At 37.9% G+C, this 19,553-nt stretch overlaps 1 protein-coding gene across 2 annotated transcripts in view; it reads right to left on the reverse strand.

Moving 5' to 3' along the window:
• The window catches only part of TATDN3 (TatD DNase domain containing 3), a 29,759-nt gene that overhangs the window by 9,594 nt on the left and 612 nt on the right, over window positions 1-19,553 (reverse strand). The window contains exons 2-9 of one of the 2 annotated variants that reach the window (XM_053607324.1): window positions 17,447-17,479; window positions 16,411-16,484; window positions 16,110-16,194; window positions 12,398-12,460; window positions 11,005-11,114; window positions 10,786-10,841; window positions 9,417-9,529; window positions 7,064-7,141 (exon numbers count right to left, since the gene is read on the reverse strand). In XM_053607324.1, the coding sequence (XP_053463299.1) occupies window positions 7,064-7,141; window positions 9,417-9,529; window positions 10,786-10,841; window positions 11,005-11,114; window positions 12,398-12,460; window positions 16,110-16,194; window positions 16,411-16,484; window positions 17,447-17,479 (612 nt within the window). Of the gene's footprint in view, window positions 1-7,063; window positions 7,145-9,416; window positions 9,530-10,785; window positions 10,842-11,004; window positions 11,115-12,397; window positions 12,461-16,109; window positions 16,195-16,410; window positions 16,485-17,446; window positions 17,480-19,553 lie in introns of both variants that reach the window. The other variant, XM_053607323.1, reaches the window with a different exon arrangement.

Raw genomic sequence — 19,553 nt, forward strand, 5'->3', positions numbered from 1 at the left:
TAAAATATATATATATATATTTTTTTTTTTTGTAGAGACAGAGTCTCACTTTACCGCCTTCGGTAGAGTGCCATGATGTCACAGGACTTACAGCAACCTCTAGCTCTTGGGCTTCCGCGATTCTCCTGCCTCAGCCTCCTGAGCAGCTGGGACTACAGGCGCCCGCCACAATGTCCGGCTATTTTTTGGTTGCAGTTCAGCCGGGGCTGGGTTTGAACCCACCACCCTCAGTATATGAGGCCGGCGCCCTACTCACTGAGCCACAGGCGCCACCCTTTATAAAATATTTTTAATAAATTTGTTGCATGAAACAAAGTTTGTATTAAGTACTTATGTGTGGAATTCTCCATTTGTGCATCACATTGATGCTCAAAAGGTTTCCAATTTGGGGGCGTTTCAAATTTCAGATTTTATGCTGGGTGCAGTGTGGCTCATGCCTGTAATTCTAGCACTCTGGGAGGCTGAGGCAGGAGGATCCCTTGAGCTCAGGAGTTTAAGACCAGCCTGAGCAAGAGTGAGACCCTGTCCCTACCAAAACTAGAAAATTTAGCCAGGTGTTGTGGTGGGTCCCTGCAGTCCCACCTACTCATGAGGCTGAGGCAGGAGCATCACTTAAGCCCAGGAGTTTGAGGTTGCTGTGAGCTAGGCTAATGAAATGGCATTCTAGCCTGGGGCAACAAGTGAGATGCTGTCTCAAAATAAAAAAATTCATATTTTTGGAGAGCTGTGCTACCTATACCTACTTTCCACAAGGCACTGTATCAGAAACTCACAATTTTTGTGAAATCAACTAAATATAAATATAAAACTGGCGGCACCTCTAGCTCAGTGGGTAGGGCACTGGCCACATACACCCAGGCTGCCAGGTTCGAACCCGACCTGGGCCAGCTAAACAACAACTGCAACAAAAACTGGCCAAGTGTTGTAGTAGGTGCCTATAGTCCCAGCTACTTGGGAGGCTGAGGCAAGAGAATCGCTGAAGCCCAAGAGTTTGAGGTTGTTGTGAGCTGTGACGCCATGGCACTCCACCAAGGGCAACATAGTGAGACTCTCTCTCAAAAAAAGAAATAAATAATAAATAAATAAATGCGTTACAACAGCATTTAATACTTATTCCTATTTAGGGAGAAAAATGCTATGTCCTTTTCTTTCCATTTTACATTAATTAAAAAGGCAATTCTGTACCATTCTGTCCTATGTCCAAATAGAAAAAACTAGAGTTGTTTCCTCTACTTTCTCATTCCTCTGTCTTTCACGTTTTTATACGAACTTACTTATAAAAATTAATTACTTGGTCCATTTCCTTCACATTGTTAAATTTCTGGGCATACAGTTTCTGGTAGTATTCAGAGATGATCTCTTGTATCTCTGTGGGATCAGTTGTTATTTCCCCTTTATCGTTTCTGATTGAGGTTACTAAAGGTTTTACTTTTTTATTTCTAGTTAGTCTGGCCAAAGGTTTATCTATTTTATTTATTTTTTCAAAAAACCAACTCCTTGTTTCATTAATTTTCTGAATGATTATTTTGTTTTCAATTTCATTAATCTCTGATTTAATTTTGGATATTTCCTTTTTTCTGCTGGGTTTAGGCTTAGATTGTTCTTCTTTTTCCAATTCTGTAAGATGGCTTGTGAGTTTGCTGATGCACTCGCTTTCTGTTTTTCAAATGTAGACTTCTAAAGCAATAAATTTTCCTCTCAGGACTGCTTTTGCTGGATCCCACAGGTTTTGGTAGCTTGTGTCTTCATTGTTGTTATGCTCAAGGAAGTTCATGATTTCCTTTTTTATTTCTTTCTGCACCCAACTGTCATTTAGCATAAGGTTGTTTAACTTCCAGGCCTTTGTGTGAGGTTGAACGTTTTTGTTAGAGTTGAGTTCCACTTTTAGTGCCTTGTGTTCTGAGAAGATGCAAGGTAAAATTTCTTTTTTCTTTCTTTCTTTTTTTTTGAGACAGAGCCTCAAGCTGTCACCCTGGGTAGAGTACCGTGGCATTACAGCTCACAGCAACCTCCAACTCCTGGGCTCAAGCGATTCTCCTGCCTCCGCCTCCCAAGTAGCTGGGACTACAAGTGCCCTCCACAACGCCCAGCTATTTTTTGGTTACAGCCATCATTGTTGCTTGGCAGGCCCGGGCTGGATTTGAACCCACCAGCTCAGGTGTATGTGGCTGGTGCCTTAGCCACTTGAGTTACAGGCGCCGAGCCTAAAGCTGGTCTTGTTGTGGCAAATTTCCTTCATTTTGCATATTGGTGAAAGATTTGATTTCTCCGTCAATTTTAAAGCTTAGCTTAGCGGGATATAGAATTCTGGGCCGGAAATAACACACCCTCTCCCTAGACTTAGCCCAGTTGAAATAGATCTCCTGAACAGATCAATTTCAGGCACTGCGATCAAAGAAACAACAAAAATCCCCCCCCCCAAAATGCCCTGATCCAGATGGATTCACACCAGAATTCTATCAAACCTTCAAAGAAGAGCTTATTCCTATATTGCAGAAATTATTCCAAAAAATTGAGGAGAAAGAAATCTTCCCCAACATGTTCTATGAAGTAAACATCACCCTGAAATCAAAACCAGGAAAAGACCCAACTAAAAAGGAGAACTTCAAACCAATTTCAGGAATGAATATAGATGCAAGAATTCTCAACAAAATCCCTAGCCAGCAGATTACAGCTTACCATCAAAAAAGTCATACATCATGATCAAGTAGGTTTCATCCCAGGGATGCAAGGCTAATTTAATATATGTAAACGTTATTCACCGTATCAACAGAAGCTAAAACAAAGCCCATCTCAATAGATGCAGAAAAAGCATTTGATAAAATCCTGCATCCTTTTCTAATTAGAACACTGAAGAATTTAGACATAGGTGGCACATTTCTTAAACTGATTGAAGCTATCTATGACAAAAACACAGCTAACTTTTACTGAATGGAGTTAAACTGAAAGCTTCTCCAGTTAGAACTGGATCCAGATAAGGTTGTCCTCTGTCACCATTACTATTCAACATAGTGCTGGAAGTTCTAGCCAATATAATTAGGCAAGACAAGAAAATAAAGTACATCCAAATGGGAGCAGAGGAGATCAAACTCTCCCTCTTTGCTGACGATATGATCTTATACTTAGAAAACCCCAAAGACTCAACCACAAGACTCTTGGAAGTCATCAAAAATTACAGTAATGTCTCAGGATATAAAATCAATGTCCACAAGTCAGTAGCCTTTGATACGCCAATAACAGCCAAGGTAAGAGGCTAATTAAGGACACAACTCCCTTCACCATAGCCCCAAAGAAAATGAAATACCTAGGAATATACCTAACAAAAGAGGTGAAGGACCTCTATAAAGAAAATTATGAAACCCTAAGAAAGGAAATAGTAGAGGACTTTAACAAATGGAAGAACATACCATGCTCATGGCTGGGAAGAATCAACATTGTTAAAATGTCTATACTTCCCAGAGCAATCTACTGATTCAATGCCATCCCTATAAAATACCAACATCCTATTTTCAAGACTTGGAAAAAAATGATTCTGCCTTTTGTATGGAACCGGAAAAAACCCTGTATAGCTAAGGCAGTTCTTAGTAATGAGAACAAAGCCCGGAGCATCACCATACCAGATTTTAGGCTGTACTACATGGCCATAGTGGTCAAGACAGCATGGTACTGGCACAAAAACAGAGACATAGACATTTGGGATCGAATAGAAAACCAGAAAATGAAACCAACATCTTACAACCACCTAATCTTCGATAAACCAAACAAGAACATACCTTGGGGGAAAGACTCCCTATTCAATAAATGGTGCTGGGAGAACTGGATATCCACATGTAAAAGACTGAAACTGGACCCACACCTTTCTCCACTCAACAAAAATTGATTCAAGATGGATAAAGGACTTAAATTTAAGGCATGAAATGATAAAAATCGTCAAAGAAAGCATAGGAAAAACACTGGAAGATATCGGCCTGGAGAAAGACTTTATGAAGAAGACTGCCATGGCAATAGCAACAATTACAAAAATAAACAAATGGGATTTAATGAAACTGAAAAGCTTCTGTACAGCTAAGGTGACAACAACCACAGCAAATAGACAACCTATGCAATGGAAAAGGATATTTTCATATTTTGAATCAGATAAAAGCTTAATAACTAGGATCTATAGAGAGCTCAAATTAATCCACATGAAAAAAGCCAACAATCCCATATATCAATGGGGAAGAGAGATGAATAAAATCTTCTCTAAAGAAGACAGATGAATGGCTAGCAAACATACGAAAAAATGCTCATCACCCCTAATTATTAGAGAAGTGCAAATTAATTAAAACCACCCTGAGATATCATCTAACCCCCGTGAGAATGGCCCATATCACAAACTCTCAAAACTGCAGATGCTGGCGTGAATGTGGAGAGAAAGAAACACTTTTACACTGCTGGTGGGACTGCAAACTAATACAACCTTTTGGGAAGGAAATTTGGAGAAACCTCAAAGAACTCAACCTAGACCTCCTGTTTGATCCTGCAATACCATTACTGGGGATCTATTCAGAAGAAAAAAATCCCTTTTATTATAAAGACACTTGTACTAGACTATTGTAGCTCAATTTACAATCGCTAAAATGTGGAAACAGCCTAAATGCCCCTCAACCCAGGAATGGATTGGCAAGCTGTGGTATATGTATACCATGGAATACTATTCAGCCATTATAAAAATGGAGATTTTGCAGCATTTGTATTAACCTGGATTAAGGTGGAACACATTATTCTTAGTGAAGCATCACAGGAATGGAGAAGCATGAATCCTATGTATTCAACTTTGATATGAGCTCAATTAATGACAATTATTGACACGGTGGGGGAAGGGGAGAGCAGACAGAGAAGGAGAGAGGGGGTGGGGGAAAAGAAAAGAAAAAAAAAGAATAAAAAATAGTGACTAATTCTCACATAAACTGGATTTAATTTTGACCAAAGTACATTATTTGAACAATAATTTTTAATTCAACTTGTTAATATGTTGTTTAGGATACTGCATCCTCATTTATAAATGAAATATGTTTGTAATTTCCCTTTATAATAATATATTTTTTCCAATTTTAATGTCAGTTATATTCAGATGAAGTAGAATGAATTTTAAGTATTTCTTCTTTTTCAATTATCTATAAGATTCGGCATAATCTGTTTTTTGAAATTATCTTCTATTTTTATTTATAAATATTAGTTGTCTATTTTTTGAAACTTTTGAAAAAAAAATCCTCCAGTGACTTTGCCCTTTACCTTTCATTTGCACAAAGTCCCCATTTGTCTAGAATGATGAGACATCTCTCATTGCTTTTCATTTGGAGAGAATTCTTGGCAACTATTGCTTGCTTATTTTTCCACAGAAAATTTAGAATCACTTGTTCTGATTCCTAATAATAATCTTGTCTGTATTTAGATCTTATGAAACATCTAGGTTAACTTAAAGAGATTTGAAGTCATTATAATGATGACTCTTCTCATGTTAAACTATGGTGCTGCCATTTGCTCTAGTCTTACCAGTAGCATAGGAAAGTTTTTTCCTACATATAAAACTTAATTCTTTTTTTTTTTTTTGTAGAGATAGAGTTTCACTTTATTGCCCTCGGTAGAGTGCCGTGGTGTCACACAGCTCACAGCAACCCCCAACTCCTGGGCTTAGGCGATTTTCCTGCCTCAGCCTCCCGAGCAGCTGGGACTACAGGTGCCCGCCACAACGCCCAGCTATTTTTTTGTTGCAGTTTGGCCAGGGTTGGGTTTGAACCCGCCCCCCTTGGTATATGGGGCTGGCGCCCTGCTCACTGAGCCACAGGCGCCACCCAAAACTTGCTTAATTCTTACTGATTATATGCCTAAATATTTTATTATATTTATTGCTGTCATAAAGGGTGATTTTCGGGCAGCACCTGTGGCTCAAAGGAGTAGGGTGCTGGCCCCATATACCGGAGGTGGTGGGTTCAAACCCAGCCCTGGCCAAAAACTGCAAAAAAAATGGAGATTTTCAGTCTTTATACTTTCTAATTCTATTAGTGTATAGACGCTGTTAATTTTTTGGTTAATTTCACGTACTGAATTATTTTACTAATTGTGGTTATTTTTGGTTCTGGGGAGATAAAAGCAAAATAATCTGTTTATAATTATAATTTCACCTCCTTCTTTCCAAAAAAAGAATTATTTGGATATCAATTATCAAAATACGTATTGTAATCATACACGATCATAGTTTATTAATAATCATATAATAACCACTACTGCTCCCAGACTTCTGAATTGTGAGTGCTAGCTTTCCAAATTTGGTAGGCATGGAGACACAGATGTGATGAGCAGTCAGAGGCACTTATTAAATTGCACATTGGGAGGTCATTGTAAGAGGCACTGTCTAAAGCAAATAAAGCAGACACTTAGTTGCCTTTCAGAACATTATAATTTACAAGAGTAGTGATATGAAAGAGCATGAAATTTAAAATGATTCTTTGTGGCCTATGATATAATGAGATATTATAGCAAAGATCACATAAATAATTCAATGCTACATCAATACTTATAGTGAAAGAAACAGAACTTCGTTATAACATGATAATAATAATATAATTTAAAAAAGAAAAAAGAATGTTTATTGAGCACCTAGTGTATACCATACACTGCTAGGCATTTTTACATACATTAACTCATGTAATCCTTACCATAAGCCTTTAAAGAATTTATTATTTTACCTACGTTATAAATACGCAAACAGTTTCAGAAAGATTAAGTAGCTTGCCCAAAGGCAGCTAGTATATAGTAGATGGGATTTGAATGTCTTTCTGACTGTATTACAATGATCTCACTCTCACTATTACATAAATTAGGACATACTCCTTATCAAGTAATACTCACTGAAGCACAACAGCTATATTTAGAAAAAATTTGAAATAAACTTAATATAACCCCTCAACCTAGCATTAAAATAGGATTCCACTGTATTTACACTGTAACAAATAACATACTGAAATGAAAATAGCTCAACTGAAAGTATTCTAAATAATGTAGAAATTACAAAATCACTTACCTGTTTTTCTGGTCCTAGTGCAGGTGAATCTGTTTCCAAGCATATAGAAGTTAAAGGCAACTGTCTCACAAGTTTCTGCTTCTTAAAGAAAAGAAAAAGCTGGTAAGTTTGAAATGTAAGAAATAAAGATAAAACAAGGAGCATCAAATCTACATTTTAACACATCTTATTCTAGAAGAACTTAACGTTTAAGCTTCAATGTTCAATTGATAAAGGCTACCTAGATGCCTACTATGTTCTCATCATTCCACTAGTAGCAGTTATGTTAAAATATAAACCCTCATGCCAAAAATTATCCAAAGCTTTCCAGTAAACCAAAGAATAGTAACCATAGCAACAATGATGTATACCCAGCAAGAAATCCAAACATCTGATATTACCTGGCCACAGAAAGGTCCAAAGAAGTGACTTCTGTTGTTTCTTCACCATTACCACATTTAGGGTTTCTTTCTACCCTCTTTTTATTTATCTTTTTTTTTTTTTTGAGATAGAATCTCAAGCTGTCACTCCATGTAAGAGTGCCATGGCATCATCAGAACTCACAGCAATCTTCAACTTTTTTGGGCTCAAGTGATCCTCTTGCCTTAGTTTTTCTATTTTTAGTAGAGACGGGGGTCTCGCTCTCGCTCAGGCTGGGCTTGAACCTTGGCCTCCCAGAGTGCTAGGATTACAGGCATGAGCCACCAAACCTGGCAATTTCTACCCTTCACTGTAAGGCACTCAAAGCTTTTTGTTTATAAACAAAAAAGGTATGTTTTCATACACACCTAAATTAGATTGGGAGGCAGATGATTTTTTTTTCTTGTTTATGATTTTCTGTGTATGGATTATAAGAATTGCAATTAACTCAGTAAGTTTTTTTTTAATTGAGACAGAGTCTCACTTTGTCACTCTCAGTAGAGTGTAGAGTGCCGTGTGTCGTAGCTCACAGTAACGTCAAACTCTTGGGCTCAAGCGATTCTCTTGCCTCAGCCTCCCTAGTAGCTAGGACTATAGGCACCCACCACAATGCCCAGCTATTTTTTTTTGTTTAGCAGGCCAGGGCTGAGTTCAAACCCACCAGCCCCACAGCATGTGGCTGGCACCCTGACCAGGGAGCTACGGGTGCCTTCAACTTAGTAAGCTTTATGTCAAGAACACAATTCTTTTATTGCCACTATGCTTAAAATTTAAAAATGGGAAAGGGGCACAAATATTGCACAGTGGAACCCATTAAAATTAATTATTTAAGATGAATTTCAAAAACACAGAAATGGGCATTTTCATGTATTGTTGGCAGATAAAGTTTAAACTAGTATAAAATTCCTTGGAGGAAATGTGACAACTTATGCCAAAATTAAAAAAATGCATAACCCGGGCGCCTCTAGTCCCAGCTGCTCGGGAGGCTGAGGCAAGAGAATCGCGTAAGCCCAGGAGTTAGAGGTTGCTGTGAGCCGTGTGACGCCACGGCACTCTACCCGAGGGCGGTACAGTGAGACTGTCTCTACAAAAAAAAAAAAGAAAAAAAAAAAATGCATAACCTTGTACTCAGTGATTTCATTTATAGGAGACAGCTGGACAAATGTGCCTATCAATTTATAGATGTACAAAGGTATCCATGAAAATACTTTATAATAGTGAAAAACTGGAAAAAACCTAACTTTTATTTAAGGCAATCTATAAATAAATTATGGTACATCTACACTGTGAAATACGATGCATGTAGGTCTGTGTTATAGACACAAATATATATTCGTGAAGCTAAGTCAAGATAAAACAAAAAGAGTAGCATATCTATTTATTTTGTCTGAATCAATGTTAATAGTTCTCACTGAGTAGCAGGAGTTAGGCTGACTTGAAATTTGAGCTTTGTTTTCTGTTGTGTTTTCATTTTTTTTTCTCTTTCTGTGGGTTATATTTTCACTTTCTTGAGAGAATGCTTTGAAGTTCAAAAGTCTTACTTTTTGTTATGGTATTTCAAATTTTAATAAAGTCCAACTTGTCTATTTTTTCTTCGTTGTTTGTGCTTTTGATTTCATATCTCTGAAGCTATTGCCTAATTAAAGGTCAGAAAGATTAAAACCTATTTTCTTCTAAGAGTTCTATTTTAGTTTTTATATTCAGGTCTTTGATCCATTTTCTGAGTTAAGTTTTTTTTTTTTTTGGCCAGGGCTGGGTTTGAACCTGCCACCTCCAGCATATGGGGCCGGCGCCCTACCCACTTGACCACAGGTGCCGCCCTAAATTTTATATATGTGTGAGGTAGAGACCTAAATTAATTTTTGTAATTTAACTAGGATAGTATCACAGTATGTAATGAAAATTTTAAATTGTATTTCACAGTGTATAGATGAGTTTTAATGAAAGACTTTACCTGTTTACTTCTTATGATAGAAGGGGGAATTGAGAAAAAGTACCCATCTCTTACTCCTTCCATTGCTACAGATGGCCGGCCATCAAATGCATGCAGCAGTACCTTGTCAGCCCCTATCAAAGATAACAAGATAAATCAGAGTTACATTGTATTTTCTGAACAAGAGGTTTTTCCATCAAATTAAACAACGGAGATCTGAAATTTTAAGTAAATGTTTGTCACTATGATGTAAAAATGAAGTTCTATGACTTCTAAAGGATAGATAAATGTTACACTGTTCAAAGAGTAGGATAAAAATATAGTAAATTCTTTTCTTCAGAATAAAATTATTAAATAAAATTGAAATACAATGTAAAAAACAATTATTTAAATTTCCTGCATCATCAGACCCTTTCCCAAATTTTATGAGATGTCAAATTATTGTTCCAAACAGGCTTTTAAACAGGCAAATCGATTTTTCTAACAAAAATGCTAGTGAAAGAAAAAATGGAGAACCAAATGATTCACAAATTCAGCAGTCAGAGTTGGCTTCACAAAAACTACCTCCAGTCCTTAAAGGATAGCTACTCAGCCTACATAAAAATCATGCCTTCATTGATTGCAGAGGGGTTTAGTATTCATCACATGAGAAATCTATTTTTCTAGCTGCAGGCAGTTAGATTTACTTCATTATTTGACAGTATTTTTTCAAATGGTGGCTGTGATCATTAGCATGTTATAACCATAAATGCATTATGAAATCAATAGGTCACAACCAATCAATGTGCATTTATACATACATCTGTGTATATGCGCTTTTATACATACTTACATACACATACCCATACATGGGGACTGCTGGTCAAAACTGTTAGTTTTCTTTGTGTGTATACACGTCTAAAAGTATATTTCTGACTGTGCCTGGGCACTTTAAAAATAATGCTATAAGATATATTTTTACTTTAGGAAATGGTGTAAATGACAGTGCACTTTATGTACGATGGTCATAATCTGTATCATACCATCTTCTGAAGCAGCAGCCAGAAAATATACAAAATGGTGACCCATTGTGACTGCTGTGTAATTGTCCTTCTTTGTCTTGTTTTTCCATTACTTCATTAATCAGTTGACTGGGCTGATAAAGAAATATAAATTCTCTAATTCAATTTTTCATTCACTTTATCCTTGCTTGAGAAACATAATTTTTGCACTGAAAACCTTGCAAATGATAGCTTTCCCTTGCAAAATTACCTTACATGATTTCCACTTCCACTTTTGCCCTTGCCTTTCCATTTAAGAAATCAGATTAAAACATGGCTTGCTCTATGAGAAGATGGACTACAATTGTCAATGTAAACAGCAGGCACATTTCTCTCAGGACCCTAAGTACCTTGCTCACGTAAGAGGTTGATAGTAGGTCTTCCAGCAGAGCGTGAATGCACATTTCTGTTTAAGAACAACAAATTTCCTTGTAAGTACCAAGGTGAAAGTATTGTTTTTGTTCTTTTAAAGTAATTCAGATGAAATACAGAATCCTCAATTTAAGGAGGATTCTGATTATTATTTAATTTACTCTATAGCTACCAACATAAAAAGATAATTAACCTACAAAGGCAAATTTAGTCTTTTGGCTAATTGGACCTGTCTGATTAGGACTTGTCTTTGCTCTTCCTTCTGTTCATCAGTGCCAGCAAATCTAGGGGAGAAATCCAGTCCAACCTATAACAGAAAAATAAAAGATATTACCTACTCATGGTTTAATGAACCCCCCAAAAGATAATATGAATCAGTGCTGTCCAACGAAAATATGTGAGCCACATAAAAACCTTAATAACTGATTCTAGTAGTCACAATAAAATGTTAAGAAAAACAGGTGGAATTAATTTTATTAATATAATTTATTTAACCTTATTTAACCCAGTATATCCAATATATTAGTATTTGAACAAGTAATCAATATAAAGTTATTTTGCTTTTTTTTTTTTTAAATCCACAGTGTATTTTACAGTTACAGCACATCTCAATTCAGAGCTATCACATTCCAAGTGTTTAACAGCTGCATGTTTCCACGTCACTGGACAGCACAGATTACAGATGACTGCTTCCCTTGACAGTATTTTGGCAAACATTCTATAATCTATATTATGAATTTAAGTGTCATTCTTATCTCTTATCTTGGAATTTATTACCAAGTAATACACATATTTTATAATTATAAATCATTTTAAGCAAAATGTCCTTTAATTATAAACTCTAGCCTGTGTAAAGCATATTTCTAAGTTACTTATGAGGAGTTATATGTATTATTTTAACTCACTAGAGGAAAGACTCATATTTAAGCAAAAAGAAAAAAAAGTACTTAGAAATGCTATTTGGGCTCAGCGTCTATAGCTCAAGTGGCTAAGGTGCTAGCCACATACACCAGAGCTGGCGGGTTCGAATCCAGCCCAGGCCTGCCAATGACAACTACAACCAAAAAATAGCTGAGCATTGTGGTAGGTGCCTGTAGTCCCAGCTACTTGGGAGGCTGAAGCAAGAGAATCGCTTAAGCCTAGGAGTTGGAGGTTGCTGCGAGCTGTAACGCTGTAGCACCCTATCCAGGGCAACAGCTTGAGGCTCTGTCTTACAAAAAAAAAAAAAAAAAGAAATGCTATTTGTTTACTCCCATTAAGACAAGCCTATAATAAGGCTTTCTATTGTGTCATCCCCAAGCTCTCTTGCTTATTAACATCTTTTTTGTGTGGTTTTTGGCTGGGGCTGGGTTTGAACCGGCCATCTCCCACATACGGGGCCAGCGCCCTACTCCTTTGAGCCACAGGCGCTGCCCAGCTCTCTTGCCAGCTCTCTTGCTTATTGAGGAAGTAGCAACAAATTATTATTCAGCTGAATGAGGTGAATATAATTATCCAAGTCAGTTATAATCATCAATACTGAATTAAATATTATTGTCACATATCTTAAGGAAGTCTGGATTAGAAGTTGCCCAGGTAATGGGAATTTACCTCGCCAATTGCCAACAGCTGATCTTTGTATTTCTCAATAATGGGCAAAGCTATATCCAAATCCTGGGAAGAAGAAAGTATAATTGTTAAAATGGAAAGAGAAGAGAACTAGTATTTCACAAGTACTTACCATGTGCCAGACACTATGCAATCCTGGTGCTTTACATACATATATGTGATCCATTTGACCAAAGAACTAGGAATAGTAATCCTTCCATAGTGGTGAGTACCTCTACCTGTAAATTTGAGTAGAAACATATTCCTATCCATTCAGGTTGTAAGAATATGCCCTTTTATAGATGCCCACTTCTGTTTAGGAGGCTTTTCCTGGCATTTAGGAGGCATGTGGATTTCCTGAAATACCAGAGAAGAGAGAAGCAAGCTACCAGGTGGTCACTTTTTTTTTTTTTCTCGTGGTTTTTGGCCGGGGCTGGGTTTGAACCCGCCACCTCCGGCATATGGGACCGGCACCCTACTCCTTTGGGCCACAGGCGCCGCCCCAGGTGGTCACTTTTACAAGTGAGTTTTGGGGATTGCATATTTTTTTTTTTTTTTTGTAGAGACAGAGTTTCACTTTATTGTCCTCGGTAGAGTGCCGTGGCATCACACAGCTCACAGCAACCTCCAACTCCTGGGCTTAGGCGATTCTCCTGCCTCAGAGGTTTTTTTTGTTTGTTTGTTTGCTTGTTTTTGAGACAGAGTCTCACTATGTCACCCTGCATAGAGTGCCATGGCGTCACAGCTCACAGCAACCTCAAACTCTTGGGCTTAAGCGATTTTCTTGCTTCAGTCTCCTGAGTAGCTGGGACTACCGGTGCCCACCACAACATCCAACTATTTTTTTTTTAAATTGTAGTTGTCATTGTTGTTTAGCAGGCCCGGCCAGGGCTTGAACCTGCCATCCCTGGTGTATGGGGCTGGTGCCCTAATCACTGACCTATGAGCACTGAGCCTGGGATTGCATTGTTAAGTTTTCCTCTTCAGAGCACTACTGATTGATGAGTTTAAAAGAATTAGATGATGCTATACTTCCTTTGTACTGTTTCACTGACTTCTTTTTTTACTTACTTTTTTTTTTTTTTTATAAGGTTTTACTATGTTGCCCAAACTCCTGACTCAAGCGATCCTCTTGCCTTAGCTTTCCAAGTAGCTGGGACAACAGGTGTGCCTTGATAAGTCTGGCTTCATTGATTTATTTTCATAGTCCTGCTGGGCCTATCTGTCCTAAAGGTTCAACAACATAAACAATAAATATCACATACATGCTTGTTTGTTAACTACTGAAGTAGCCATGTACCATTAGTTCTCTTTCTGCTTAAGAGAATTTGTGAGGGTTTCCTTCCAGAATTTGATGAATTTGTATTTGCTTTGAAATTAAGAATTACTGGGCAGCCCCTGTGGCTCAGTGAGTAGAGTGCTGGCCCCATATAATAAGGGTGGCGGGTTCAAACCCAGCCCTGGCTAAACTGCAACAACAAAATAGCTGGGGCATTGTGGTGGGCTCCTGTAGTCCCAGCTACTCGGGAGGCTGAGGCAGGAGAATCACCTAAGCCCTAGAGCTGGAGGTTGCTGTGCGCTGTGACGCCACGGCACTCTATCAAGGGTAAAAAAGTAAAACTCTCTCAAAAAGAAAGAAAGAAAAAAGAAATCAAGAATTACCTATCTATTGCTGGTATGCTAATTACTTTTTTGAGTCAAATAGCCCTATCAGTTGTATATTAATGCCCAATAAATGTACATGAAAAATCCACCCACTTCTCTTTACCCCCACTGCTATCACTCTGGTCCAGTCCACCATCATTTCTTACGTGGACTACAGCAGTAGCCTTTTTTCTCCCTGTTTTGCCCTCTTCAGAATTCATTTTTTACACCATACTTCAGGGGGATGTTTTTAAAATATAAATCACATCTTGTTACTTCTTACTTCAGTTCTTACAGTGCATGTAAAATAAAATCTAACAAGGCCCCATATAAGACCTCTGCCTGTTCCTCTGACCCCAGCACTATTACTTCCTTTGCCTTTTTCCTTCTAGCTACATCAGCCACCTGTTTTTTTTTTTTTTTTTTTTTTTAACCACATAGAGCTTATTCCTATCTTAGGACTTTTGTTCTTTGTTGTTTCTTTTGCCTACAATACTCTGACCCTCTCTTTGCATGGCCAATACCTTTGTAGTATTCAGGTTGCTGTTCGAATGTCATCATCTCACAGAGGTCTTCCCTGATGACGCACTCTAAAAACCAGCAATAATAACTATCATATAATCTTGTTTTATATTGTCTTCAAAGCATTTATTGCTATCTAAAGTTGTCTTGATTTTGTGATTGCCCAATCTAGAATCTCGCTGAGGGATCTCACTCACTGTTGGACCTATAGTGTTGAGAGCAGTGCCTGGCCCATGGTAGGTGTTCAGTAAACACTAGCTGACTAACTAAATAGATGCCTATTAGTATAAATCTCTACGTAAAAGGGAGAAGAGTTGCCCTGCTATGATTCTCAACAGTTTGGGAACTGTAACTCTGGCAATTAAGCTAACTTGATTGTACTCAACATCCCAACTACAAGTCTTTTTATCTGATGTGAATTAAAAGTAATTTTATTTTGAAGTAAGCAGAGCTACTTGGGGTATCTTAGTATGTGAATAGAGATACATCATTATATATAAGAAGTGATGCCCATATCTTAATTTATTCATAGGTAACAACTCATTATCTCTTCAGAATGGTGTTATCAACCCATTATGTAATAAAGCATTCAAGAAACTGTATTCCTCCTGATGCTGAGTCAGGAGACAAGTATAAAATGTAGGACATATTGACTATTGTGAGTCAGTGAGATCTTCTGGGTATGTTTTAGGAGAAAGTATAAAATCAATACAATTGACAGACTGAGAGCATTCCTGTAGTAATGGTTCTGTTTTCACAGAAGATATTACTTGAATTCATCTGTTTCCTTACAGTATGGCACCTGTGAGTTTGTATCTTTCTTTTCTGAATATTCTATCACTTTTTTTGCAAAAGCAGTATGAACACAGGACAAAAAAATATAAAAAAATAGTTACTCATAATTCTACTACACCATCACAATTTCTATCACTTATGTGTTTTTCTCTCCAGTTTTTTCCTTGAAGAATATTTTTTTATGTAGCTGTCACTTGTAGTGAATAAACCATTTAGTAAGCTGCTTTTCTCCGTTATACCATATGCATTTTCCATGTGCTACACAAACTTTTTCCACAAATGCATTATTTTTAACACTCTGTAAGTTAACTAATGAGTCTTTTATTTCTGAACCTCTAGGCTACTTCCACTTTTTCTATAAAAGATATTGTAACAAACATCTTCCTAAAAGAAAGTTGTGTTTACTTCTTTTGAACTATTTCTTTAGAATATAAATTAGAGAAAGGCCATTATTTGGCTCATGCCTATAATCCTAGCACTCTGGGAGACCAAGGTGGTTTGCTTGAGCTCAGGAGTTTGACACCAGCATGAACAAGAGACAGACATTGTCTCTAAAAATAGCTGGGTGTTGTGGCAGGCACCTGTAATCCCAGCTATTCAGGAGGCTGAGGCAAGAGAATCACTTGAGCCCCAAGAGTTGCTGTGAACTGTGACACCATGGCACTCTATCAACAGTGACAAAGTAATATTCTGTCTCAAAAAATAAAAATAAAAGACATTATTTTTTATGGCTCTTGTTTTATATAACTATTACCTTTAATGTGACACTTCTTTGGTCTCCTGATGAAAGTTCTTGAACTGGGTGAACACCCAGGCACGGCAGGACAAACCCTCTATACCTGAAAATGTAGAAATAATTATAAAAATAGGAATAGCAGAGTAGAAGACTACAATGTTACTTTAAAAAACAAGTAGGAAAAAACCTCTTTGAAGGGCTATGGTAAAATGCTTTTCCTACTCATTCCCTTTAAAAATACATCTTTGATATTATAAATTGAGTATCATTAACTATGCCCTTATTAATAACTTTTAAAAATCTTAATTAGAAGTAGCACCTCTCTGAAAGTTGCATAATCTTTTCAAATTCTCCTGAATGTTCAGCAACTGCCAGGAGGGCCACAACATTGGCCTGAAAAAAAAAAAAAAGAATAGAATAGTTAGAGTCCCAAACGATACACATATTTAATATAAATCACATAAAATTAAAGTTTTCTGTGCATTCTAGTTATGCTTGTTCACTCAAGCTCCCTCAATATAATCATAATAGCTACCATTGTGAACTTTACTGCCTTTCAGGCCCTATGTTCTTTGACTATAAATGTTTCTTCATTTAATCTACACAAACCTGTGAGATAGACATTGCTGCAATCCACTGTGTAAATCAGGAGACAGAGTTTTGGATGGAGTGAAATAACTTGCCCAGGGTTATTTACTCCAAAGCACATGCTCCGAATTAAGTTGCCACAGTTAAATTGGCTGTATATAAAAATGTACTGGCAACCACTTCTGGTTCTATCACTTTGTGGACCACAAAATGCTAGTTATAATGAATTTCATAAATATTTCCCCAAATAATAATCTTTCCCCAAACAAATCAAAATTTTCAGAAAACTTTTATAAGAAATCCTGATCTCCCAAATAATATAAATTAAAAAACTGAAAGATAGACTGATCTGTTCCACAGTGCTGGAAGCATGATGGCTGTGGGAATATGTTTTGAATTCAGACAAACTTGTTTCTATCATTTTACTACCATGTGTCTTTGGACTACTTACTCATCTCTAGGCCTTACTTTCTTCATCTATAAAATGGGAAATGGTTGGCTATAAAATAATAACTTCCTCACAAGGTTGTGAAATATTAAATGAGATAAAGTTCAAAAAGAGCTCAGCTTAGTGACTGGCACATACTAAAAACTTATCAAATGCTTCTATTAATGACTGAAATGACATCAACACAGTATATCTACATTTCAAGATGTTTTAGCTTAAAATTTAGTAGGAAAAATAAAAGGGCATGACATATTTTCTTTTCTTCCCTCGTTGTTCTTAAAGACCAGTATACTAGTAACAAATATCGATATTGACTTACCTTCTTGGCTTTCTCCAACACATCATCCAGATCCTAAAATAAGCACAAATTATTTTAGATAAATAAGTAATGCCTTTGGATGTGTACATCCATGCAGTTGAGGCACCATAAAGAATGATAATGATAGCAAGGAACAGGGTGGTGGAAAGCAAAGAACCTACACTGATCTATCTCCTGTTTACTCTTACTCTCGGGGAAGTCTAGCTTCTCCTCCCACTCTACTAAAACAGACACCTCAATTGTCAAATATAAAGGACATTTCTCCATCCTTCTCTTATTCTGCTCTTCAGTAGTATTCGTAACCCCTCATTTGTCTACTCTTCCCTTGAAATATTTTCCCCTCTTGGCTTCTGCATCACCAACCTCACTGGCAGCTACTTTTGAGTATCCTTGACTGGCTTTCTCTTCTTTTTCTGACTTCAGGATGCTGTACTCTTTCTTTACTTGCCTTAAGTGACCTCATCTGCTTTCACAGTTTTAAATACTGCTGGTTCCCAATTTTTTATCTCCAGTTTATAAGTCTCTCCTGGAAGCCATGATTCACATGTAAAACACTATGTGACATTTCCACTTGGATAAGATTAGACTTCCCCATATATCCCAACATAAATCTTTGTTCCCCACACATTTATTCCTTCTGTCTACCTCCCATTCTGCAAACTTGGTCTTCTCCTGTCTCAGTAAACACCACTACAGTCTTCCCTACAGCACAAGCTAATAATCTGAGCCATCCTCTGTATCTTCCCTTCCCTTGTTCTCTGCATCCAATTTTTCAGCATGTACTGGGAATTCTATCTCTAAAATATACCTCGAATCCATCTGCATCTCTCAAACTTCCCCGCTACCATCATAGTACCAACAACCAACCAAAGACTCCTAATTGGTCTTTTAGCTTCTGCTGCATTTCATTTGCCACATGGCAGCAAAATGGTCTTAAAATGGCTATAGGATTTTGTCACTCTTTATTTATTTATTGACAAGAGTCTCAAGCTGTCGCCCTCGGTGGAATGCCGTGGCGTCACAGCTCACAAGCAACCTCAAACTCTTGGGCTTAAGCAATTCTCTTCCCCCGGCCTCCCAAGTAGCTGGGCCTACAGGCGCCCGCCACAATGCCCGGCTATTTTTTGGTTATAAGTTGTCATTGTTGTTTGGCAGGCCTAGGCTGGATTCGAACCCACCAGCTCCAGTAAATGTAGCTATAGTCCTAACCCTAGCCGCTGAGCTACAGGTGCCGAGCCTGTCACTCTGTCTTTAAAAAAAAAATAAAAATAGGCTCGGGGCCTGTGGCTCAAGTGGCTAGGGCACCAGCCACATACACCTGAACTGGCGGGTTCAAATCCAGCCCGGGCCGCCAATCAATAATGATGGCTGCAACCAAAAAATAGCCAGCGTTGTGGCGGGCACCTGTGGTCCCAGCTACTTGGGAGGTGGAGGCACCAGAATCGCTTGAGCCCAGGAATTCGAGGTTGCTGTGAGCTGTGATGCCACAGCACTCTACCTAGGGCGACAGCTTGAGGCTCTATCTCAAAAAAATAAAAATAAATAAAATAAAAATGGATTCCCATTGTGCTTCCAATGTAATCCAAACTCCTTATTGACCTACATCTATCCCCAGTCTTATTTCATGCCTCTCTTTCTAGCTCATCAGGCACCATCTAGCTTTTTTGGCAAATTTCATCCTGTAGGGTGGACCTGCAACCTGTCTGCTTTCCTTACCACTAAACACTCACCCTCTTTTTTGCTTGGGCGGCTCCTTGTCTTCTCAGACTTAGTGTCACCTCCTGAGAGGTTTGTCCCTCGGAAATAGACTCCCACCTTTCCTTCTCTATTTTCAGACTCTAGTTTCTAACGTAGAGTATAAAACACTTTTTAACTGATTGTGTGTGTGTGTATGTGTGTTTTAGAGACAGTCTCACTTTGTCGCCCTCGGTAGAGTGCTGTACCATCACAGCTCATTGGGCTTAGGCGATTCTCTTGCCTCCAGCTCTTGGGCTTAGGCGATTCTCTTGCCTCAGCCTCCCGAGTAGCTGGGACTACAGGCGCCTGCACAACGCCTGGCTTTTTTTTTTTTTTGCACTTTTTGGCCGGGGCTGGGTTTGAACCCACC

Source organism: Nycticebus coucang, chromosome 10 (genome assembly GCF_027406575.1).
Source record: "Nycticebus coucang isolate mNycCou1 chromosome 10, mNycCou1.pri, whole genome shotgun sequence".
Lineage (NCBI taxonomy): Eukaryota > Metazoa > Chordata > Mammalia > Primates > Lorisidae > Nycticebus > Nycticebus coucang.